Source organism: Dermacentor silvarum, chromosome 2 (assembly GCF_013339745.2).
Source record: "Dermacentor silvarum isolate Dsil-2018 chromosome 2, BIME_Dsil_1.4, whole genome shotgun sequence".
NCBI classification, from domain to species: Eukaryota; Metazoa; Arthropoda; class Arachnida; order Ixodida; family Ixodidae; genus Dermacentor; species Dermacentor silvarum.
The window spans coordinates 174,556,359-174,582,075 of NC_051155.1; the positions used below are offsets into that span (position 1 = coordinate 174,556,359).

The 25,717-nt window shown below is 43.1% G+C and overlaps 1 protein-coding gene across 2 annotated transcripts; it reads right to left on the reverse strand.

Annotated features, from left to right (window-relative positions):
* Window positions 1-1,938: 1,938 nt before the first annotated feature.
* Window positions 1,939-25,661, reverse strand: LOC119442152 (CCR4-NOT transcription complex subunit 9). 2 transcript variants are annotated; one of them, XM_037706907.2, is made up of 10 exons: window positions 25,487-25,660; window positions 25,350-25,376; window positions 25,087-25,205; window positions 18,861-18,981; window positions 16,541-16,628; window positions 13,965-14,071; window positions 9,835-9,930; window positions 7,706-7,804; window positions 7,462-7,553; window positions 1,939-6,892 (listed from the first exon to the last, which is right to left on the reverse strand). In XM_037706907.2, the coding sequence occupies exons 1-10, from the start codon at window positions 25,496-25,498 to the stop codon at window positions 6,715-6,717; spliced, it is 939 nt and encodes a 312-aa protein (XP_037562835.1). In that variant the 5' UTR covers window positions 25,499-25,660; the 3' UTR covers window positions 1,939-6,714. The 2 variants fall into 2 exon arrangements, with proteins under 2 accessions (XP_037562835.1, XP_037562836.1); XM_037706908.2 differs by lacking the exon at window positions 25,350-25,376 and having other exon boundaries at window positions 25,487-25,661.
* Window positions 25,662-25,717: the final 56 nt, after the last annotated feature.

A 25,717-nucleotide genomic window follows, 5' to 3' on the forward strand; every position in this document is an offset into this window, starting at 1 on the left:
TAGTTACGCATGTCCCATTTCTGAAATTTACATAGTACGTGTTTTTATTTCAGGTGTGACCATTGAAGGAGTTACGCGACCTGGCTGCAGTTTCCTGGTATAAATATGGGTTTATGCTATTCAACGGACATATTCAAATGGCCGTACGCGACTTTCATCAATTACATTTTGTTTGACGCACCTGCTAACCTATTACAGCATTCCACAACAAAGCTTTCCAATTTCTATTGTGTTTTGTGTCTAAATAGTTCTACAAAAATCAACTGCCGTGATAATTTGTCTACAAAGCGCCCGCCTTCTAGCGCACACTAAGACACAGACACGTTCATGTATTAAACAGTGAATTTTAAAGGGTGACTTTTTTTATTTAAAGAGTTAAATTATTTTGAGCAATTTCTCTTTTCGATATCATTCACCATGTTGCAAACAAATTGTTCAAGATTTTGCAAAAGCAACGTTTTCATCCCTGCCCGGTAGCCTGGTTTCCCGACGCCTACAGCCCGTCAACCTCAGTCACCTACCACTTGGTAACACCGGACAGCAAGCTACAAGGAACAAGAATCTAGCGTCGAACACGCACCATCCACCCTGCAGCGTTTTTAACATAAACTGATTGCACACCAGCCACTGGCACTTGCTTCTATCTGGAAAGGTACATCAGAACTGAGCCTTCTGGATTGTAACCTGGTTGTAACGGGGCCCAATCCCAGAAGCAGTGCAATCAAAGCCATGGGTGGGCTGACGTGTTATCAGTGCATCGGATGAGTGTTCGCAAAGGTTTTTATGCAATACCATTATGCGGGTCAAATCTGAGCCTTTGGCGATATGGGGACGTATATGTTCTTGGCGCAGCAAATGGCAGGACGAGAATGACCGAGAGCAGCGGAGTGGAATGACATACATGACAGGAGGAGCAGCAATGATTGTCGTGCAGACGGCGACTCGTAAACAGCTGCAAGTAGACGGCGTTAGTTGATCATAATGTGATATGATAGCTCACAGATGACAATGTAGAAGTAATGCGGATGTCGATATTGCATTAGTCACTCGAGTGAGCCATACAAGTACCTGCGAGTTCTTTCATGGGTGAAAGGCCGCAGCCATAGTTTCGTTCTGCAGCATGCTACAAGGCCATGAGAACCACAGATGTCAGTAAGCAGCCACTGCCATATTCTTCCACCATAGTAGCTGCCTTCTCCCGTATTGGTCCTATGCTTCCACATTCTCTCCACAATGCCACAGCCACTGAGCATCATGTGACCATTTGTGCATTTAGCAGTTCAGAGGACTAAGAGCAGGTTGATGCCAGCGCCACCTTGGGCCTACGTAACTTAAACTTAAGCCCCTTGATTTTTATATATTACAGCCAGCGACCCGGGGCTGCCGAGGGTACTAAGATTCTGCAGCAGATTTTCACACAAAGTCGTTTCATACAAAAGCAGCATCATCACTTGCACGTGACCGGTGCCGCCATAGTCTCCACACGTAACCGCTGGCAAGGCTAGGGAACTGGTGCTGCAGAGAGGGCTTTGGTAGTAGTAGGTGTGTGTTCTCTGCATCAGCTGATGCACAGAAAAAAAGGTCGTAGAGCTGCAGGACATTTTCTCTCTCGATTAGTGCTTCCTTCATCGAAAGACAAGACATGAGGCACATCAGCAGTGAGAATCAACCAAGAGGGCCCTTTGCCCCCTTAGCCACCTCAGATCACAGACATTAAAATATGACAGAGATCTCCCAAACATATAGATATAGGCATTTTCTTTTTGTACGTTTCTCCAAATTCGTGGGCTAAAGAGAGTACCAGCTATAGATGTAGATAAATTATATTTAAATGTTTGGAATGTGCGGAGCATGCAACCTCATTTGTAGTGTCTAAACCGACACTGCATGTCAGCACCGATACAATTATTGAGGCTTCTCCCACATCAGACGAAAAGCCATGTTTGAAGTGCTCAGTTTATTGCTCTTTTAAAACCAAACTTTGTACTTTGGGAATCACAAGTGACAAAGTGGCACAACCCAGTAGATGGAGCAAGGCTTAGCATTCGCAATCAAATTTCTCCCTCACCATTCCGACGCAGATGGCCCCAAAGTAGGGATGCAGAAGAAACACCATTAGCTCATGGCAACACTCAAAAGACGGCATCCAGTTTGTAAGCCTGCTTATCGTCAACCAATACAATGTTCTGACATACATGCTTTGTTGACGAAGAATACACAAAATAATGTGACAGAATCCAACAGCCATAATTCCAATACATGAAGAGACAGGTGCTGTCAACAAGCACACAGCTAAATTTTACATTTGTGCGTTCGTGTAGATGACGGTCAAAATACACTAGAATCTTTTCATAATGTCGTCTGGCATGTCTTGTAAGTTTTGCTTTGTGCAAGCAATTGGTTGACATTTATGAAAAAAAATACTAATATGAATGAACACGCCATTCATAGATAATTTGCCTATTGGCACGCAGGCTACAAATTAACAGCATAGAGCACATGCCAGGACACGAACCAATACACTGTGATTTAAGCAGGCATGTATAATGCCATCGTTTACATACAAATAAATGAAGATGCTCTATAATACAGCTATCACAATTTAGAGTGACACTGACATGAGGCCATTTCAACTAGCCAAAATACCAGAAGGCATCAATTATTTTGAGATTCTCGTGAAAATCAGTCAATTAAAAACCCCCCAGGCAGTTCCATTACTATAAAATGGGCAGAACCTGCTAGTAGCGACTATTCACAGCTCTGTAGGAATGCAATTTATGCTCTCATGAATTTTGTGTGCGAGTTACAATTCAGAGCACAACCCACTTTTAGATAACTTCAAAGTCATCAAATGTTCTTACACCTCACAAATTCGTATGACATCCTGGTGTCAGTGGCAAATGCCTCTTTGGTACAAACAGATAAATCTCTCACAACACTAACAAGCTCCATGCCACCAGAGATGTATGACACACAAACACACACATGAAATCACCACACTCAAGGTAACACTAAGCACCAGTAAATTGTGCTTCAATGTGCGCTGTCAATTGATATCTCATCAGTTCAAACACCAAGACACCCCAAAATGCATTGTTCACACAATAATTACAGCTACGGACATAAGAGCACGAAGGTTACATTATTGTAACATAAAAATGCCTCCTTGACTATGTCATGTTATGGCCCAGTTTTCTTTTCATATTGTGAAATCTTGGAAGCCTGAGAATGATTGGAGTACTACTGGCTATCTGGAGTGGACAAGTGACATCGCTTCACGCCCTTCCGCTCATACAAAAGCTTAGCAAGGACGAAACTGTTGGCTGGGATAAGGAGACTACACCATCAGTGGCTTATGGATACAATAATAGTACTTCTGATATGCAAATGTCATTACAATTTCAAAAAAAGAAAGAGCTATATACACTTTACACAATTATCTGCACCCTGGTCAGCTTCCAACAAAATCATTAAAAAAATGCATCACGCACAAGGTGACGACAGTGGCTAGACAAATAACAAGCAGTCAAAAGTAAAATAACTTCTCTAGGTGCTTTTGTTTACCATACCAGTAAATTGGCCTGCAAAATTAAGTAACTTCCATAATAGCGACTCCGCAAAAAAAAAGGGGGGGGGGGGGGTAAGGAGACCACCCTATTATTTTTCACCTGGTATTCACTGTGGGGTGATGTCATGCATATCAAGTGTTAGAGGACTGTACATCTAAAACTGCACACCTGCATATATAGATGCAGGAAAAACAAATTTAAAGAAATATTGCCCACATTGCTTCCTTGATTTGTGTGGACTAAGAGTCAAAGTCTGAAAGCCATACACGTAATTAACTTCTTATTCAGCCATATTGTAGTTCGTCCATGTTCCACGTCATTAACCCCTTACTACTGTACCATTTGAAAGTTGTGTTAAACATTTTCACAGTACACTTAGCCCAACCAATAACCAAGTCAAGGAATCTTTGAGGAGGAGACTAAAGCTAGGGCACCAGGAAAGCCCACCCAGGAAAATGAAGTTGTTGCTCAAAACTAAATGTGGAGAGATGAAGCTAAGGATAGAAATAGAGGCTCAACTAAAGATTACCCTAACTAAATGCACATATTTGTTTTGAATTCTTGACAATGCACACACGAGTCAAGCTTTAAACTTTATCCCCATCCCGACACCTAAAACATACAATGAAGTACTATAAGAGACCAAATCACAGGATATGCTCCACCTTAACTTGCTCTTGAAGCTTGCACATAGTGTACCCAAACATGTGCTTACAACAACAAAATCTACAACCAGACAACTTTACGTGCATCAGAAGTGTCAGAGGAAAAAAAAAAAAAAGTTCCACAACTTTTGAAACCTGCCCTTCAGTAGCAATATGCAGAAGACCGAGATGTTACATGGTCACAATATGCTCCACAATTCCCTGTCCAGCCCATTCTCCTTAATCCTGCCGCAAGGTTTGTTGCTGGAGTGTCAACAGGCCCTTCAGAGCTCAGAACGAACAAAGTGAAGCAGTGGCACCAAATATCCATGCTGCAACTACACTCGCAAGTTTTATGATGAATAAAACATAATAGCCAACACTACGCAGCTGCTTGAAGTCGGCTGCAAATTGCTCATATATTCGGTGCAACTGTGCAGGCTTGAGAAATCAAGCAAATTAGGGACAGGTGCTTCAAGTTTATGCTAAACAAAGAAAGACAGCAAAGGGTAAATAGAGGGAAACAAGAAAGCATCACAATCCCTGTTTCCATTCTTGTTCTTCCTTACCACCAGAAACCAGGGAAGCCTCACTTTCCACATGAATCTCCTGTGTAACGACTAACAGACTTACATTGTGACAAGTTATGTACAAAGAAGGAAGATTTAGGACCTGCGCTCAGCCCTGCATGGTAACATTACTCTTGCAATACATCCACCACCTATAGATTATTAAAAAATGTTTAGGTTCATTACATTCGGCTGAGCTTGTGGCACCTTGGACTTCTTTATGCTATTTACATGGAGGCAGAGTGGTCCACAGAGAGCTGTCATAGGGGCAGCATGTGCAACAAGGATAGCACATTTATAGGTCATGTGGCTCTAAGCGATCAACAGCGTGCTGAAGTAGAGCATGATCCCTTTTTTCTTTGATTATCCAATAAAACAATATTTGCCTATTGAACTGGCAAATGGGGCTAGTTTGTTGCACATTTTTTGAGTTTTGGCAAATCAGTTCTATGGCAACTGGCAAACTGAGTTTAGGAGTGCTCATTCAGCACATAAGACATCAAAAGAAAAAAAAAAAAAACTCTGGACAATACACATATGGTGGGAATTAACAAAATTTCTTTGCGGAACGAGTGGTGCTGCACCCTTAGCTACATAGAAATGTTTGAGGCACATGCACAAGCCCTTTGTCGAGAAAAAATTCTAATGCACGCACACGTTCCCCCAACAATTTTCAGGCATACCTCATATACAAGACTATATACTACACCATCACAGAATAGATCCTATACAGTTTAAAGCTTAAAATGATAGAAGAGTGATACACTTGTGGATGATTTTGGGGGCCTGCATGTGTGCCTTCGACAATATTTTGTTGCTGAGAATTCTTAACCGTGCATAACTAGAAGGGCAGCACCGTCTCCACCGAAATGAAACATTTGTTATTTTCCACATTTTGTGTGGACTGTTCCAAAGTTATCGTTTTGTTTCGTGCTACAGAACAGCGCACTTCAACATCTGCCTGTTGTAGGCATCCTCTGTTTACCATAATCTAAAGCTTTCATCAATCAAAATTCTTTTTTAAACTCAATAGCCGCCAACATGTATTGGCAGATGATGGAGACTGTTATAGCCCAACAAGAATCCACACAGGCAATATTTCCACATACATCAGGAAAACGGGCAAGACGATTGCCTGTTTCCAGGCACTGTGACAAAAGTCAGGCTAACCTCAGTCACCTTAGAGGTGAGCACCCAAGCATGAATGACTCACTCCTAAACATTGCAGACATGCCGAAGGGTCACAAAAGCCACAAAACAAGAAGATTACTGCACATTTCAGTTTAACGAATGTCACTTTCACAATTTTGAAACTGTGCCAGCTCATCTGACAACTACATCAGTGGCACCTAGATGGACACTACAATATCACATGGCAATTGCAGCCTAGCTGACAATTTACACGCATTTGTCCGACACTGTCACACATAGCTACCCAATTCTTCAAACATAGTTGTTCAATAGTGTTTGAGAAATTGCGTACCGCTTTTGGACGACTTATTTCTGGTTACTGTCAAGAACAACACAACATTATGGCAGATGCAAGGCTGGTTGAATGTCACTGATGTTACGAGTAACCACTCTCCTTTTAAGACCTTTTGGACAGCAAAGAGGCAACAGGACAGCCATGCCTTAATCTACACTTTGACTGCACATATTCAAAATGACATGAGCCAGCAGTGATATGCATGCGCTACCACAGTAATCCAAAAGCCTAGAAGGAGACTGTGCACACAGTAAGCCTGCCCTCGTTTTGCCGCTCTGCAGGGTATCACATTCAGTGTTCGTCAAGATGACATCACGCCGACGCAAATCACATGCGAGCAGATGATGCCAAGACTACAGCTGCTGTCAACAAACTCAGTTCCCACTCATAACGGGGCTTTGTGGTGACCTAGCCCTGCCGTCCTGGGTGGTGGTGATGAGGAGGGGCTACTGGGGAGGAAGGCTCCCCTGGTAGGTAAGCCTGGGGTCAGTGACCGGTGCTGTCTCCAAGTTCTTCAGCAGCTGGGCCAGCCAGTGTGAAGTGGACTTGTCATCCTGCAGGCAGCTTGCAAATGTGTTGTCCTTCAGCTGGTCTGGTAGGCACTGGCGCAGGGCTTCCCGAGCCCTGCAAGTTTTGCAGGAATACAGTAGGTGGGCTTAAGTCTAAAAGGGGCACTAAAACGCATTTCGTGTTTGTTCTCATTAAGCAGTAATGAGCCACTGTCCAAAAAACATTCCCCCACTTGCGTTTGCACTTCATCCCTGTCCTAGTGGCCTGGTAGTTTGAAGCATAAAATTTTTGTAAGCGAAGGCTCCACAAGCAATGGCGGCTAAAGCACCTCGAATTTCTTTAAATAGCCATACTTTTCTTGAAAACAACCCACAGCAATGCCACAAATGAAGCTGGATGACATGAATTACGGCTAATGCTGTAATACTAAAGTGTAGCTCTATGCTCACCTCCATACACTCTCGTAGGAGCCTGTTCTCATCACAATGTGCACCTTGCAAACACCGGCCCTCAGAAAGATGTCGGATTACACGAGGTCCACCAGCGTGCACCTAAATCTAAGTACAAGTGTGTTTTTGCATTGTGCCCTCTTTGGAATGTGGCCAACATAGCAAAGAATAGAACCAGCAATTGAGCCATTGCGGCGCACACATTTAGTAAATTGCTAGCATGACGACACAAACCTTGGATTGTCAGACAGCCTCAGGTAGCACCGGACCACATGCTTTAGCAGCCGTGCAGTTTGTTCCTTGGCCAAAGACAGAACCATCTTGCCCTGCACAATATAACCACAACATTTCCACAAAGGCTTGGCAGTTGGCACACTAGCAAAAGCCACAGAAGGCACATGGATCGTAAACATAGAAATGAAAAAAGGCCTGTTATTGACTCAAAGCTACAACGAAAGGTCACAAAAGATTAACTTACCAGGATCATGGCCACATGAGAGAAACGTTCGTACGTCTGACAGATGTACGAAAGACCAGTCTCATCAACCAAAATCTTCTGCAGGATGAAAGTGGCAACCTGAAATATGGCACAAAAAGGAGAATCATCGCACTTTAGATACGCAGCAACTGTGTGAAACCTTCACAAGAATGTTACTACTGTATCCAATCACATATGGAAATTGCAGATCATGCATGGCAACAGAAAACCCCGTTTGCTAAAAGAGGCAGAAAATTTATGTACAGTTAAACCCCCCTAAACAAAATTTCGTTGCTGTGAAATTAGTACTAGAGCTGGCAACCAATTTTTCGGATGCCTCATTTTTCAGACATGCTCGATTATTCGGAACCAATGTGTAACAGTGACTGAAACTTCAGACACTGCACAGGTGTGTCTCAATTTTTCGGACCTGATCTGTGCAGACGATATCGGAAACATGGTAGCTGCTAACAAAGTTGCCACAATTCAGGCTCTAGGCCATAGTCTCATTTTCATTGTAGAGGCGAATCTTTGGCATTCCGAATACTGTACAGCAGCTGCAACGACAATTTCGTCGACTCAGCCCCAAACTACAATTTTCGTCACCGCCTCCCACGAAGCAGCGCTGGTTAGGCCTAGCTGGTGGGTATTGCGGGCGTGGGAAGTTCATTCTTGAAAAGGTTTATGCCACTAGACCACATTAGCAATTCGGCATGAGAACATGCACACAGGCTGGACTGACAGCCACACTCATGAAGCAAAGCTTGGGTACACAGGCAATCAGCCGTCAACTACCGTGTATAGCTACGAAGTTTGTATGTTTACTGGTCGTAATGACTCCAGCTCGCTCGTGGGCAGAAAGCTCCAACTGAGTTTATGCAACACAGCCTCAACTGGCAGTGTCGCACAGTCAAGGGCATCAAGATCGAATGTTTGATACGTACCAGCTTCGCGTCGACGCATCACAAGCTGCGCGATGGGTGGACGCAAAATGCACCCGCAATTTTGATCAACCTCATCGTCATCACTATCAAACAATGGTGACTTGCATGCCCAGGCAGTGTGGTGAGAACGGGTAATTGGCGGCAGTTTCTGGTGGAACCAATCCATGATTTAAACTTCGTAGACGTCTTTTTATGTGCTAAATTAAACAGAGTGTGACTTCCTGCACATAAATGAAATTTTCAGGCTTGGTACTCTATAAAAGTTCAATGAGACAGCATGACACATGAAAAAGTGCGTTTTGGCAAGAGCTATAGAGCTCTGACAAGAAAACGAGAATACTTCAATGTAGTGGAAATTTTCTGATGCGACGTTCATTGTAGTGAGGTTCAACTGTATACTATCATTCACTCATTCATTGTGCATTCACTCTTTATAAAAATAGAAAATCTCTTCAAGTACTCTCTTGGTGTGTGAATGTGGTTCAATCACAAAACCTTGGATACTATAAAGCTTCAACATTTAAAACCTGTTATGGTCAGCAGCTGCACAGCGAGTTGAAGCCGCCACAGTGCCAATCGTAAAAGGGGCACCTCACGACTACACTCAAATATCGCCGGCCCGCAAGGAGGCAGTGCGAAAACATGCACGCTTGCAGTCACGGAGGGACGCACATGCGTGCAAGCGTCGGTCTCGACACCAGGGGTGCACCGCCAAAAGGTGCGGAGGGCCCTTTCGCCACGCACTCGCGTGCCCCGCAATATTTTGTGGCCGAGTGTACATGACGCAAGTCACAGGACAGACTGTAGACAGGCCCTGTGAAGGGTTGTTGGGAGCAAGGTACACGGTGAGTAGCAATATGCAAACTCAGCGTGAATGTGGGTACTACTAGGATTGAGCAGCGCACTTTCTTCACGTACAAGCTAACAGCATGAATGATGTTCTTTGCTCATGTGGCTTTTCAGCTCAGATTTCTTTGCAATATCTCCCAACAGCTTCGCTATTTCTTTGCATTATCCCAGTTACCCCTCTCGTATTGTCACTGCAATGCATCTGTGTACCGTGTGTGGCATTTGCATACTCAGCCATGCTGCACTGAGATGTGCTCGGCTAGATAACTTCAGTTTTACAATTCAAGTTGCCTCGGGCTTCAAAGAGATTTTGCGAACATGTATCAGAAGCCTTACCGTCTTGGAGAGCTCACTGCCAGACTCCATGATCCGCAGGCAGAGCGGAATGATCTCTGTCGACAGGAGGAAGTTGATCACCTCTTGCTCATCAGTCTGATCGGAATAAAGCAGAAGCAATCGTGTGAGAAAAGCCAAAGAAAATGTAAACACGTTTGACCACTTTGCACCAACTCCGAACAAGAACAGAGCAACACATACGGTTTCACATCCCCAAACTAAGGCTTCAATAGCAGCAAGTAACCAGAAGTGGCAACGAGTCCAAACAGTGACCACAAAACCTGGATAACAGCACAGGCTGCCAATGCTTGGAGACTTCAAAACGTGCCAAGAAGCACTAAATGGTGAAGACAGAAGTCGGCCCCTGTCAACATTTCTTGTAATCGTACACATCAGTCTCAACAGTTGCTGCAGGGTGAAGGCTTTCCGACTATTTTTCTAGCCTGTCCTGCACTAACCCCAATGAACACACAGGTGCTAGTTTCCCGAATCCATGTCCAGCTCAAGAAATTGAATGTTTCCCATCCCTCAACTACACCTTAATTTCAGCCCACTTATTCAATTGAGTTCTTTTGCTTAAACAATACTTGTCAGCAATTACTGAAACGATGACTACTTTCAGAAATATCTTTACACTCAGAGCCATTGAGCACATGCCGAAAGCGCCGGACTGCAAAAAACTAGCTCACGAATCGCTGAGGGGCTTTCATGAAAAGCAGCAACTACTTAAGTCAAGGAGAAAGTTTAATGGAAGCTGAAGATGGACGGCTCTGCCACATGCAGGGCCTGCTGCTTCAGATGGGGTCGAGTTGAGGCTTAGGGCTGCACAAAGGTGCACCTGCTAACACAGCCGCAAATATCCAGCTGTCAGAGACACAAACTGCCAGTTCTTGCTGGAGACATGAACCATCTTTTGTTGCTATGCAAATTTAAGTGCTCACTTTTAGTGTTTTGCTGATGTTACATTTTTATTGCCATTTTTGAAAGGACAAAAGTGGCCAGAAAGACACTGCTGAAACTTCAACCAAGTTTCTTGCAAGCCTCACTCAATAAAGCACTTGAGCCCTCATATCAGGCCTTACCATTCTAACTTTTCTTTTATTCATTCACCAAGGAACACTCCAGCTATTTCAGAGTACAAATGTCAGGCTCAAATGCCAGGCATTCGTGTTCTTGCAAGCATCTGGTATATAAGACAACACTACAGAAGAGCAAAACAGTTTCCTAAAAGCTTTTTCAACCACAATTCACAATGAACATTTTGACACATGCAATAGCAGGGCTTTCAATTACACCACATAATTCGAGTGACCTTTTTTGTTGCCTTTTTTTGTTTTGTTTTTTGTCTATGAAACTTCAATTGGAGAACTCCCATGCTCTCAAAAACTGTTTTAATTGACTGTTCGACACAGAGGGACAGGCACAAGGTAGGTGCAAATTTCTTTCAAAGACATGCATGAAACTGACCACTTTATTCCTTCAAAAACTAAAGAAAAAAAGAAACATAGCTACAATAAATACAATGGCGCAAAAAAACAATGTTTTCTTTTTTTTAAGTTAACACAGCAGAAGAGGTTGATGTTTCACATGCGATAAGAGCTGGCGGTCTGTGTTCCGAACACCGGGTGCTCAGAACGGGTGACACTCTGGCGTCGAGTAGCGCTGTCGCACATTATCAGCATTAGCCTGTGCAGCATCGCTAGTGGATTGGACAGCTCGTTTCCATTATGCATGAGCCTGTATTGCTGGAAGCCGCTCTCTTCATCGTCGGCAGTCAAGTCGTAGCCAGCCAACTGCAAAGTACCTGGCACTTCAGTCGCCGAGAGCTGGTATGTTTTGCTATGCTCTGCACAACACTAGACACTATGCTCGTACCTGCAGTTCTTGCCAAAGTTTTCAGACACACCACACAGAAAAATAAAAGCATCTAAACACAATCCACTCTTGAAATACGAGTCTTCGCATCATCAATCCACTCTGCAGTAGGAAACAAAGACTTGTGTCGAAAGGAGTTACCGAAGCATTAGTTTCCTTGCCACTGTGCCGCTCCATCCACAGCATTGCTTACAACTTTAGCAGTCAGCAAGACTTGCCACATGAAGCCCTGCCACATCCCCATAGCAGAAGCAGGCGAACTTATCAACCACATGCAGACTTTCTACTACAGAAACACCATTTTTTTTTACAAGGGATTTTTTATTCCACCATTATCTTCCCTCCCGCTCATTTAAAAGTGAAAGTTGCAGACAATACAGCACAATCTTTATTTCGCAAAATTCACTTCTGTTTAAATCAGATGCAAAAATGTTGCACTTGTCACAGCCACTTCTCTATGAACTTCTCACGAGAAGCAATGCGATAAGTGTTCTGTATGCAGAGCAAGCTCAATGGCAACTGTATATCTTTATTTGTAAATTTTTGGTGCTATCCGACATCTTTATGCAAGAGCATCAAATGGCCCATTGAGCGAAAAAGCCGACGGCGTCTGTAGCAGCGAAAAGGCACCCAAAATTCCCATTGGTTGCAATGCCACGTCACGAGTGCACCTCAAAGAAGCAGAGCGGGTGAATCGGAACACCTGCTGCTGCGCTAGTGCGCCAGGTGTTGAGTGAGGGGAGAGGGCATCACCGCGATGCCACATCACTAGCGCACCTCGACGGAGCAGATACGGCGCAGCGTGCAGGCGCTGTTTTCTGGTTGCTTTTGTTACCCGCGTGGTCCTTGTCCATGCAAGCTCTTGCCTGCGTTCCAACTGTGTCTTGGTGAGGCCAAGTCAAAACGCGCCAAGCATTTTAACGCGCTTCGATTCCCCACAAGGAGTTTATAACTCGAAGGACCGCTGCATGACCCGCAAGGAGATTTGCTGGCACTGGAATAGGAAACTAAGTGCACACTGGTGTTTTCACATGGCACGGGCGGGTAAGTACTGCGGGAAAGCTGCTGCGGTGGGAAAATACTGTTCTCAGTAATACGTGCCTCGAACCTTTTCTTGCTTACAATGGATCTAGAGGCTGGGAAACATATAGAATCGCAGTCTGGCGATATACTGAACATTGGCGCCAAAAGATAGTGTTTACCAAGAATGTATCAACTGGTAAAAAGGAAGTTTGAGTGCATCGAGTCGTTTTGCTTGTTCTCAATTGCGAACATTGGCGCCGAGACATCGTACCGAATAAAATTGTACCAACAAGGTCCTACTGCACTGTATCAGGATATGCAAGAGTTAGACCATGGCCAGAAAGACGCAGCATCTATAGTGAACCACACTTAAATTCTTTACAATGATGCTTTACATTTGTGGCAACACTCATAAATGTAACCAAGTTTCGTGCGCGGAAATGGAGGCATAAACAAAGCCAACCATTCTGGTGGAAGGGTAGTGGCCAGTGAAGAAATGACTAAAAAGATGTCGTCAACTTTAACCAAGCTAGACACATTACAACAACAGAGTTTCACCAATTCCACACACACACACACACACACACACACACACACACACACTCTATGGACAGATCATGTGTGTGTCTATAACTCACCGGCAGTTTGTCCAGGATACAGACATTAGTACCCTCACTGTACTGCCACTGCAACACACTTGCGCACCTGACACATTCGCTCCTATCCTTCACTACAACAGCGGTATCCGTTACAATGCACTTGGCATACTAAGCATCACCAATGGATCCTGCGGCATATCGCATGTTGCTCGTGTCACAGTGAATAGATGAAAGTTGTCCGTCACACCCACCGTCCCACAAGGCAAGGCCATACCCTTGATTCCTGCAATTCCTTTTTGAGTGACAATGATGCATACTGTTACTTCTGGCCATGTTTCAGTGGGCCTTGCTTTCAGCTTTTTTTTTTTTTATCACTACTTTTTCATAGCTTGTACATCATCATTGCCATAGCTTTTTGATGCTTGGCCAAATGCATTCAAATCTGGGGGCATTATGTGCCATAGAGCAATGCATACATTTACTGAGACTAGATGAGGAGTGCGACTTGTCCAATAGTATTCTTAAATAACAGTCACAATGACAAGCTTTCATTGTATTAACCACACCGTTGTAAGAATTATCAAATGGCAATCGTGCATTTTCTTTTGCTCGCTTACTGTAACGGGGGCTTACCTTGACTAAAGCACCAATCACACCTAGGCTGGTCAGCCGCAAATATTCAAAAGGCCTCGTCTTGCTGACAGTGTGGAGGAAAGGGTACAGGAACAATGGGATGTTTGCTGCAAGAAAAACATTCTGTCACAACATGCTAAAGAAAAGCAACAGAAATGGTACTGTCAAGTTCAAATATATCCAGCAATTATTTTCATGACTTCAGCTCTCTAATGTGGCAATGTATGCTTATTTTGCATGCAATGACACATTCTTAGATTAAAACAGTAATGGAATTCAACGCTGGTAACAATGGAAGATCTGAAAATGTGCTCGTGCCTTCCCACTATAGTTATTAATTGTTGCCTCACCCAGTTAATACTTTTTGATTCAGGTTGAGCAGGTGTCATATAGTCCAACATACATTGTGCATTACACAGCTAAGTGAACAGCATGCTTATGTGAAACTTCCTTGATAAGGAAAAAAAAAAAGGGGGGGGGGGGGGTTGCAGAGAGCACTTCTCAGCTTTTCAATAGGGGTGTGCAAAATTGTGGATACCGAATAGTAGATTTCGAATCGCATGGTGAATCAATCGCGCTGAATCTCGGTCTTCTTTGCTCGAGAAGCCGACCACTTGATTTTCGAAAGCCAACATGGCTAGCTGCAGCTGCCAGCAGTGCCATTTTTTGAAGACCTCAGCACACACAAACTTTCAAACTTGTTTCTGCTTGTATCACCCCATTGCAATGTTTGGTGCTATCTACCAGAATTATGGCGAAACACAGAAATCAGCTCATCCATGGCATTCTAAAAAAATCAAAATTATCATTGATGGGTTGGCTGAAGCTACCAAAAGCACTTGGGTAAACCCAGTTTGTCTATGGCACAGAAGGGGTTAATTATACGAACTTATTAATAAATTCTAGAAGACTTGGCCAACAAAGCACTCATCTCTTAGGCCACTGTACTAACATGAGGCACCTCTTTAAGAATTAAAGGCTCAGTAAATGTCAGTCATGCACCCAAAACATTTCCCTAGCAATCAACTGAAAGAAGCCCCCCCCAGATACAACATATAATGGGGTTGCCTTTGTGACAAAAAAAAAAAAAAAAGATAGTGCCAAGCCAGCTTTCAACAACCATCCAGATGGAAAACATCTAAGACAGCATGACAATACTGCATGTTAATACATACGCTAGAGCTTTCTGACCACTTCCATTGGTGTATCCTATAAACCGTAATGTAGGCCGACGTCTTTTCCCAATAATAAAGTCCCCTGCCGTTTCATATACCAGTCTTTGGCATATTTCTAATCATCGTCTTGCCACTATGAGACACCGTAATGAAAAGGGATGCGTTTCTCTTTTCGTTGCTTCCAATGCAAACACAAACTTTGAAAACTCTATGCAAATTTGCTTTACTAGTGTTGCTTAAAAGGTTAATACTGCCTCAGGGTGCAAGAAAAGTGGATCTCTGCTCCAATTTAGTGTTGAATTCGAAAACAATGTGATAGAATAGGAAGTGAACTAGAGCATGATAGCACTGCCCAGTTTTACGGTTTCCAAAAACGAAGTGAAATGGCGCAACAGTCGATTCGACAGATGCTACGCTGTTTCTGCAGAACATGAAAGAACCCATAGTGGTACAGTAGACTTCCATTAATTCAGTCGGCATCCATCCATTTTTTTTATGGTCCTAAACTTCCGTTATTTCAATCCTAAAATTGGCCTTATTCGAACTTGGCTCAGCACACACCTAAGCCCAGTGGCGACACTAATGGTGTCAGCGTCGGTCTCAGTCACATGTCATCTTCTGTCGAAAACGCCTATTTTCGGACTGCCCCAGGATCAGGGTAGCTCACAATTATTACAGTATTTACCCGATTCAAATGCACGCTTTATTGTCAAAGAAAATGAACCCGAAAATTGCTTGAGCACGCAATAACAATACAAAACCAAAACCACGTTTGCAACGACCCACCGTCAAAGCTAGTCTACCAGTAGCATCAATATTGCCATCACAAGATGGCAACCAAGGTAAAACGAGTTCACATATAGCATGACAATAATGGCACATTGTTTTCAGTCTGATTATGAAAGCGCATTCAAATTCAATTCGAATCCAGTCATTTTACATGTTAAGGTAGCGGCAACAAGCCGCATCACGCGTTCTTGCCATTCTGGAGAATTGCATCAAAGGCAATCTTTACGTCAAGACAAAGGGTCGACCTATATTCTATTTATATGTTACATCACAGTGGCATGGCCTCATAATGTTCAATAACATGTTCTGCCTCTCATTAGCTCTTTCCTGGACCAGCGCATGCATACATAGATACATACATACATACTTTATTTCAGCAGCTCACAACATACTATTACACATTTCGTGCCTGCATATGCGCAAGTCACGGCAGACATGAGGCAAACCAAATTGATAAAACAAGATTTTGCATGAAGAATTTCATTTTATCAAACTGAGTCATGTTTGCAAATTCTAACATACTACTGCCATCTGCAGCAAGGACTGCCAGCATTTAATCTATCTAAATTGCAAGTGCACCCCCCCCCCAGTGCCAGTCAACACATTTCTTACCTGCAAGGAAGTAGGTGCGAGTGTCTGGGTGTGAAGCCACACACTGCAACAGGGCCAGTGCATTGCAAACCCTATTGGATTGGTGTGCCTGCAAAAAGTATGAGAGACAAAGCCAGCAGGAATGTGTTTCAGTGAATATTCCAATGTTGCTGCTTAAACGCTCAAAAATGTTTTTTTTTCAACTATTAGAGGTGAGAAACTAGGGCTGTGTAATTGATTGATTAACCTACCAATTAAGCAAATAATGCTTCAATTGCAACATATTTTTTTCCGCAAAGTAGTGGTGCTGCTCACACGAGCAAAACAACACAAGCATCTCAATGCTTATCCACTTAACAACTAAACGGATTACCGATTTTTTTTTCCCTTTTCTTTCCTTTTTGTTTGTTCACTTCCCCAGTGCAGCCACGGAACACATATTGCAGCTTGTCTGACTTAATAAGCAAAAGGAACCCCCTTAACAAGCTTCCTTGCACCTGCAGCTGTACAAATGAGCTTGATATGTCCACTTGGGCAATGTATTGCTGACAGGCGACTTGTCCATTCAAATAGCATGGTTACGTCTTTTCTGCAAAGTTTGCATGCATAAATCATCCGTCTTGTTTACTTTCTTTTAGCTCGCATACATAAATTCAGATACTCTGTTATTAATCTCTTAAAGGTTTCCAAGTAATTAGGTTTAAGTTTTTAGTCGATGTCCTAACCAATGAAAAACATTGGTGTTCACACACTTTCCACACCCAAGTGTTTTCTGCAAATAGACGAGACTGAGCACCATCACCTTGGAGGCCATGCACATCAATTTGAGAAGGCTAACAACTGGGCACACTTTAGAAGTTAAGGTGCAAAAACAATACTGATGCGAGAACACAGAAGCATGTGACAATTTTAGTGCAAGGTTCATGCAACAAGAACTGCAATGTGCCTCAGTTTGCCTATCTCATTCATATTTCTACATCCTGACTTCTAAGTCGGCGTTGAATCAATTCACAGTAAGTTGCTCCTCACTTTCGCCACGTGTTTCCAAGAGCACTGCCACTGGCTGCGCTCTTAATAATAGAGCTGGGCTCCCATGGTGCTGGATGCGAAGTAATGCGACACGCACTACTCTTGTAACATTGTTGCATAGTCAGCCACTAAATGTATAGCTTTCATAAAACACTTCATGCAAGCTCAAGTCCCATCTTAACCGATTTCACAGACTTCAGCAATCCTTGAAATGAAAATCTGCATCGTAGTTTATGGGGATGCTCGACCTTCACATGTCCCCCTATGGTTTCCCCTACGGCTCTCGCATCTCATGTAATCCGGCTTGTTCGCGCAGCTGGGCACCGCTGGCTGTCTGTGTAGTTGCAGATTAGTACGATACAGCGCGAAAGTTGCGCTGCTAACGCCACCTAACGGCGGGGCTGTGCCCCTTTGACTTGGGGTCAGCGAGCTGCGCGGACGTTTCACGCGTGCGCCAGCACGCCTCGTGTGACCGCCCCGATAAAGGTTTTGGAGTGGGGCACTGAGACGAACGAACCCGATCGTTCGAACACAACACCATTCGTGTGACCATACATGCAAACGATTAGGCGTTGGTGTCCAGCATAGGCAAACATTCGCTCGCTATCCTGTGGTGGTGAGTCGAACATTCTCGATTCGTCAGCGCCCCATCGGCATGTTCTATTGGTTGTGATTCGGCTAGCTGGAATTGGTGTAGGAAAAGTGCAATAAATGCCCTTGCGATTGTTTGCACTGTGTTGTCGTTCCTTTGTCCCAAGAGCGCATTTGGAGACCCAACAAGTTCAGTATGTTCATGTCTCAATTTGTGCCAACTTTTATCTATTAAACAATAAATTTGTCGACTGTTATATGCGCACTGCTATCTTCAATGACCAATAAATAAAGAGCAGATGAATATAAAAATGTGGATGCCTACAGCAGAAAAGAAAAAAAAAGATTGCAATTTATACTTGACGAGAATACTATTGTGATTTGTTACCTGTTTACCAGGATTTGTGAACACTGTACTTCGACACATTTGCTGAAGTGGCTGCAACAATCATCAAACATGCCTCACATTTTTATGCTTCCCGTAAAAGTTCGTTGCCAATCTGAAACTTGGGAGATAATTGCTGGACACCTAGTAAAACACAACAAACAACTTCTGCAGAGATATCGCTGGCAACGACTGTGCGCACGCTTGCCAATAATGGACAACATCCTGTTAAATCGTAGGCAGGAAAAAAAGGAGCATAAAATAGGGAGAGCCAGCTTATTCCAGATTACTCCCTTCTTCCCTCCACAAAAATAGAATCAAGGAACGGCTACTCACAGTGAGTGTTGGAGGGTTAATGGCGGGGTAGATGTTGATGATCTCCTGTAGAAGAGCTGCAATCGTGCCAAACGAGTTCCACAGCATCGGAGCCAGGTCAGGAACAACCTCGCGCTTCTTGCTGCGAGTACATTAAATTGTCCGTTAACCTGTGTGATCAGGTTAAACAGGAAACTCGGCAGGTAATACCAAAGAGCCATAACTTGCCACAAGCCTACTGCAATAAGCTGCATTTAAGTAAAATGTTGGAGACCAGAATCGAGGATGAATGGCTCACAATCTAAGTAAGCAAAAGCAGTGATGAGAAAACAGCGCACCGAAAATAAAACAGCTGTGCCGTTTAAAGTGGCCCTGAAACACTTTTTATGGAAGTCAAGAAATGCATTTGAAGTTAAAACAAACAATTTCAGAAATACTTTTCAGCAAATAGTACTTCATTGCGTTCAGCAGAAGCGTAGTTATTGGCAATCGGAAATCTTCTTTGATCCCCTTCGCTGTGCATGCCCACAATGCTCTGCCTACTGCACGTCACCATGGCGTGCAGTTCACATTTGATTTTGGATGTTCACATAGAACACTACTACTTCCCATTTTTTGCATCTACATCTCCCACAAAGACTACTCAGAGCATGCAGTTGTCCTGAGCGAGCAAGCACATAGTGGCACCCCACGATGGCGGCATCTACTTTACGCAGCCAGATAAAACTAGACGAGTGCAACATTTTCTATGCATACCTGCCAACCTCAAGACTTTCAAATTCGTAAACTCGCGACCGGGGGGGGGCACGGGAATTCTGCCAAGGAGTGTGACTTCAAACACACTTGGAAGTACCGATAGAGTCTAGTACTGACGAGGCTTCAAGCACGCCATCACACTTCGCAACCACTATGGCTACGAAACACTGGAGTGTCTGTCGGAGTCGCACTGCGCCCGATGCAGCAGCACGCCGCACAAAAAAAGCGAGGCTCACAAAACAGGTCATACTCGCAAAAAAAGCCTAACGAAGGTGACAGGCGAGACGACAAGCCACAGCCTCCAATACAGAAACTATGCCTGCCGCATCGACCCGAAATCGCCGTCGTCTCTGAGGGCGCTATGTTGAGAGTAACGACGAGTGATGTTCGGCCGTCGTCGGGTCGTCCAACGAGACACACAGCTTGTTCTTATGAAATGTAACTACAGGCCAGATGAAGACAACATAATCATACAGTACACAGAGTACAGCTGAAGCATTACGGTACCAGAAAGTAGAGAAAAATGCAACGAAGTGGCTTAGGCACTTACAGTCCCACTGCAGCTGAAGAGCAAAGCTTGCAGCAAAAAAAAAAAAAAAATCACTCTTTTCTTGCCTTTTTTTTTTTTTTACTAATAAGCAAAGTGAACAAATAAAAATGACTTGATTACACACTAATCTTTTCCTCTTGCCTGCTTTTAGGTCAGTAATCTCCCACACTTAAAAACGTGTCTTGTTATAATGTCATTCACGTGGCAACACATCCAAACAGGCTAGAGGATGCTCCAAGTCTGATGCAAACAAATATGTTTTATCATTCGAACTTTTGAGAGAAAAGAGACATGTTAAAGTGAAGGACCACAGCAGTAGTTGCTTGCGACACCAGCAGTAGAGACTGAGAATGATGTCGAATTTATAGTGAAGTGGGCAATATGGGCGCTGTCACTGTTCCCTGAAGCACACTCATTTTCTGAATGTCAGCATTATATAGAGTCCAGGTTGTCTCGACAGAAGCACAAACAGCAGTGAATAATTTATCCACAAATGCTAAAAGTTATAAAATTTTGATTTCCTATTTATCACATCAAAGGCAGCAATAAGATTAGGTACTACACTGAAAGCGGCCAGCTGAGAAAACATTACCCAACTCAGCTGCCATAGATGCACTTCTGTTATGTAGGTCTGAATGATCAGAGGGCAAAACAGGTTATGCCCTCTGAGCAATATGCACAGCTACAACCGACAAACCAGATTTAAACTTGAGAATAGATAGAATTAGCAAGTTCAGGCACGGCATCACTGTTTTGTGTGTCCTCTACTGAAATGGTTGCTTCAGACTATATCCTGTGCTCTATAAAACCAAAGAGAAAGTCTGAGGTTGGAGCGAAGCACACATGGCAGGTAGTATGTGCATGGGACACAAGCCATGTAGCAATAAAACAGTCTTCCAGCTGATGTGCTTTCCTTGCTTTACCACACGTGAATGGCAAAGCATGTACCATTACAAGGGCTGCTTTCTTTTAGAGGGGCCCCGACAACAAATTTTTGAGCTAGAATTATGCATTGCATGGTAAACCGTATGCATCCCGCAACAAGCTGGCCAAATTTGAGCACACTCAATCTAGTACAAAATTTGTGTCGTTCTTTTTTTTTTTTATCACAGTTGAGTACAGCAGTCTGGCAACACTAACTGGAGGCAAAATGAGTTGCACTTTGAGCTATGGCTCTCTCAGAGTAACAGAAGCCAATCTGAAAGGCCATGCTTTTGCGATTTGCAAGCAATTGCAAGAACTGGAAATCTGTTGTCGCCATCCACTGTTTTTTTTTTATTTTTTTTGCAGGTGCGTCTCGGCGGGCAGCCCGAGATAATTTCTGTAAGAGTTCAATGGTTTGTGCTACTTTTATTGACAAAATTGAGGGCACAATTCAACCACAATGCCCTTGCTGTGCAATTGGGTGAGGAGCAAGACATCCAATGTGGTTTTGTACTGTTTCAGAGCAGTCGACAGACACAGCAGAGACTTAACACTTCCTGACATCACACAAGTCATGCCAAAATGATGGTTGGCGTCGGTGGAAAAAAACTAGAGCGGTGTCAAAATTACATTTTGAGTTAAATTGCATGCCGAGAGCCCAGTGTGTGTGCGTGTACAAACACATTGGCCTCTCTACTCTTAAGTTACAATAATACACTTAGAATAGTAGAGGACCCCGTCATAGCCCCTTAAGTGCACTCGACTCTCATTGTCAAGTAAATTTAGTTATTTTTTTTATAACTAGTCACATCGTTTCCATTGTTCAAGCAACATCCATGTCATACAGCCTGCAACACAGAGCGAGACCTTACTCTGTTTGCACAAGTGAGAGAAAACAAGCCTTCGTCTTGCATAAAAAAACACAACAGTAGTTCTTTTTTTTTGGATTGCTTATATAAAGCAAGTGTTATATTAACAACTACTTTGTCACGGTGTTTTCCTCTAAGAAAGAATATCTGGTAGAAGAAGCTGGGGTAAACGAAGAACATACTAGTGACGTCATTATTTCTAGAGACGGAATCGTAGCACTACTTCTAAATCTAGATGTGAGGAAAAGTTCTGATCCTGATAAAATACCGAATGCGTTTCTAAAACATTATTGTGAATGGGTTTCCAATTTTTTAGTAGAAATATTCACTGCTTTTCTCGAAATGGGTGCCTTACCAGATGACTGGTTAGTTGCCCGCATTGTTCCGATCTTCAAAGCTGGAGACAAGCTACAATTAAGTAATTACCGTCCCATCTCGATAACATGCACCATATGCAAACTACTTGAACATGTAATTAACAAATATCTGGTACAGTATGCCGAAGACAATTTACTCTATGGCGTCTATGCTAAACAACATGGTTTCCGAAGGCGCTTGTCAACCGTTACGCAGCTCTTTGAAACAATTCGGTATTTTGCAGATACTATAACCCAGAAAGAGCAAGTTGACGTTATTGCACTGGATTTCTCAAAAGCGTTTGATAAAGTCTGCCACGTAAAGCTTATTCAAAAACTGAAAACATATGGTATAAATCCCATGGTAGTAAAGTCGATTGAGGCGTACTTGTGTAACAGACGGCAGTTTGTGAAAACAGCTGGAGTACTCCGCCTCATTGCCTGTCACCTCTGGGGTGCCCCAAGGATCTGCGATAGGACCCGTGCTATTTTTGCTTTACATCAATGATATTGCTAAAGATGTGGACCCACTAATTGAGTTCGCCTTTTCGCGGACAATTGTCTGTTATTTTGTCGAGTGAGGAGCGTCCACGACCAATCCCTGCTAAATGATTCTCTAAACGTAATTTCTAATTGGTGTGCAGCGTACGACATGGAAATTAACTTTGATAAATCGGTCTGCACGAGCGTTACAGCAAAAAAAATCCCCATTGCAATTTGCTTACAGAATTGGACGTAAGGAAATTCGACGAACAATGAAGATGAAATATCTCGGTGTTACCATGACACATAATTTAAGCTGGAACGAACATGTTGCCAACATTTGTGGATCCAGCACAGCGAAAGCTGGAAATGCTTCGGTGGAAATTAAAGCAAGCGTCTACTGACGTAAAGCTGAAGGCTTGCACTACGATTGTTCGACCTACCCTGGAGTACGTGAGCATAGCGTGGGACCCGTATCGACGAACTCTAATAAATCAGATCGAGCGAATACAGCGTCTTACTGTGCGCTTTATTTTTTCTAAATACGAGAGAACTGAATCTGTTACTGCATTGATTGATAAGGCAAACTTTCCAGATCTAGCTTCACACAGGAAGATAGCCAGGCTAAAATTTTTTTTATCAATTGTACAATGGCATGTTAAACATAAATCCCGGACTCTACTTGCGGCCTCCTGGCAGAGTGTCACCTCGGTCCTGTCACCCATACGTTGTTAGACCTTATGTGCCTAGACTTGACGTTTACAAACATTCGTTTCTGGTCAAAACTGTAGAAGAGTGGAACAAGCTTAACTCAGAAATATTTGACGGTATGAATTCGCTTGCGAGTTTTGAAAGAAACCTAGAACCATTATGTTTAAATTCAATGTTTTTTGGCGTTGTACTGCACTGTTTCTGCTGCTGTTTTGTTTATGCTATTGTATGCTGTTTATACATTTTTGCTTTCAGTTTGCATTGTGTTGCTTATATTACGCTGTTTGTATATTCACTCTTAGTGTTGTGAATTATCCTACCCTGTAACAGCCCGAAAGGGCTCACAGTATTGAAAATAAAATAAAATATTAACATCTTTAAGATATACCACTGTGTATGATGTAATGGATCAACTTATTTCCAGTGGTAAGGATCTATTCATATCATACAATTCTTCGAAATTGATTAAAAAATTCACTCAACACGACTGAAAGTGTGGACTGTATTTTCTACCACATAAAAACAGATATCTATCATAAAGGCCAGTCAAATCATTTTCCATGGAAAGCTAGATGATGAATTTAGCCAATATGGGCCTGTGCCTTTTCAGTAACAATAGTAGACTGTGGCGATATTCTCATCCTGGCAGCTTTCAGAAGCTTTTGAATGACTGCAGGAAAACTAAATTCCACAACCTTTCAGCCTTGTCTCCACAATACATCGCTTTACATTTACGGTCATGCAACATTTCTGCAAGCATGGGTCGACATTGTTACTCTTCACCGTCATTACTTTGACTTGCCGAGTAGTGCAGTCGGTACATACTGCTTTGCATATCAGCACAATGTATTCCTGCTCACACAGGCTTTCAAAGGATGTAAACCATAACAAGGATGAAGTTTCTAGCTCTATCACGAAGCTGCAAAACTGTGAGACCCACAGATACGCATCGAAAAGTGTGTACGGTGCCTTGAAGTTACATAAAGAAATATCGCCTTCTCGTGATACTGAGCACTTGCACCAACACAGAGAGCAGGGAAAACTGCTCTAAGTATGCTACATGGCAGACCAAAACGCTTCATACCTAGAGGCTACAGTAAATCTGACAATATGAGCTGCTTTGTCGCATAAATCATTATGCATCTAGTGTTCTTCAAGTAAACTGTGAAAAAAAAAAAAAAAAATAATAACACTCGCACCTGTTAACGCCGCTAATAAGTAATAACATGGGTCAGTAATACTGCGAGCAAGTTACTTTCGTGTGTCATGTGCACATTTATGCAGCATCCTTGATGTACGACCCGAAAACACACGAAATTTTGTCAGCTCTAAAGGCGCTTAGAAATGGTACATTCAACCGATTCGGCGCAACATTCACCTTGCATGAGCTGTTCCGTCCTTGTGAACATTGCTATTACACACGCACAAAAGTTCAAAACGCGAGCGATAACGAGCGCTACGATTGCATAATTATACAGACAGCTTCTATTCCTTCAGCTTTCATAACAGCGCGCATCAATACTTTCTCACGAAAACGAGTTCCGTTGCTCGAATGCACTCGCGAACCATGAACCCCAAAATCAGGCAGCATCACTAACCTCAATTCCAGAAGCGCATTTTCGCGTGTCTCCGGATTGGAGAGTTCAATTATCCACTGGAATATCTTCTCCTTGTCCACGGACTGCATGACAGAATGCTGCGACACGTTCATCATGACCTGCGAGAGAGCATCGAAACACAAAAACATCGAACGCACGAATATGAGTAGGGTGAGCTGTAAAAATCACGCCAGTCGCGACGCTCAGCCGCTTTTTACTTTATAACGCCGTTAACTATTAGGAAAGTACTTCTTGATACTAACGAGTCGGTTCAATTGATCCCTGCAGGCCTGAAAAGCAAACAATAACAATATATCTGGTTCCATTGACTGACAGTCCGCAGCCGAAGAACGGGAATGCGGCTCTATTACCGGCGGCGTCTCAAGCAATTACGACTTACCGTAGGGTTCATAACACTTCAGTGATACAGCTGCTGACACAGCCAACGCGCAAATGTAAAGCAGGTAAATTTGTTCACGCTTCTTCGAGCAAACTGAGTCTGACTGAGTGGTTGATCTGTGCCAGCAAACCGCTGCGACCGTCCTTTTTTATTCACTAGGCGTATTTGGCTTTAGACTAGTCTAGTCTCGAACCCATAGCACCCATAGTAAATGTTTGGTCAACTGCGCAT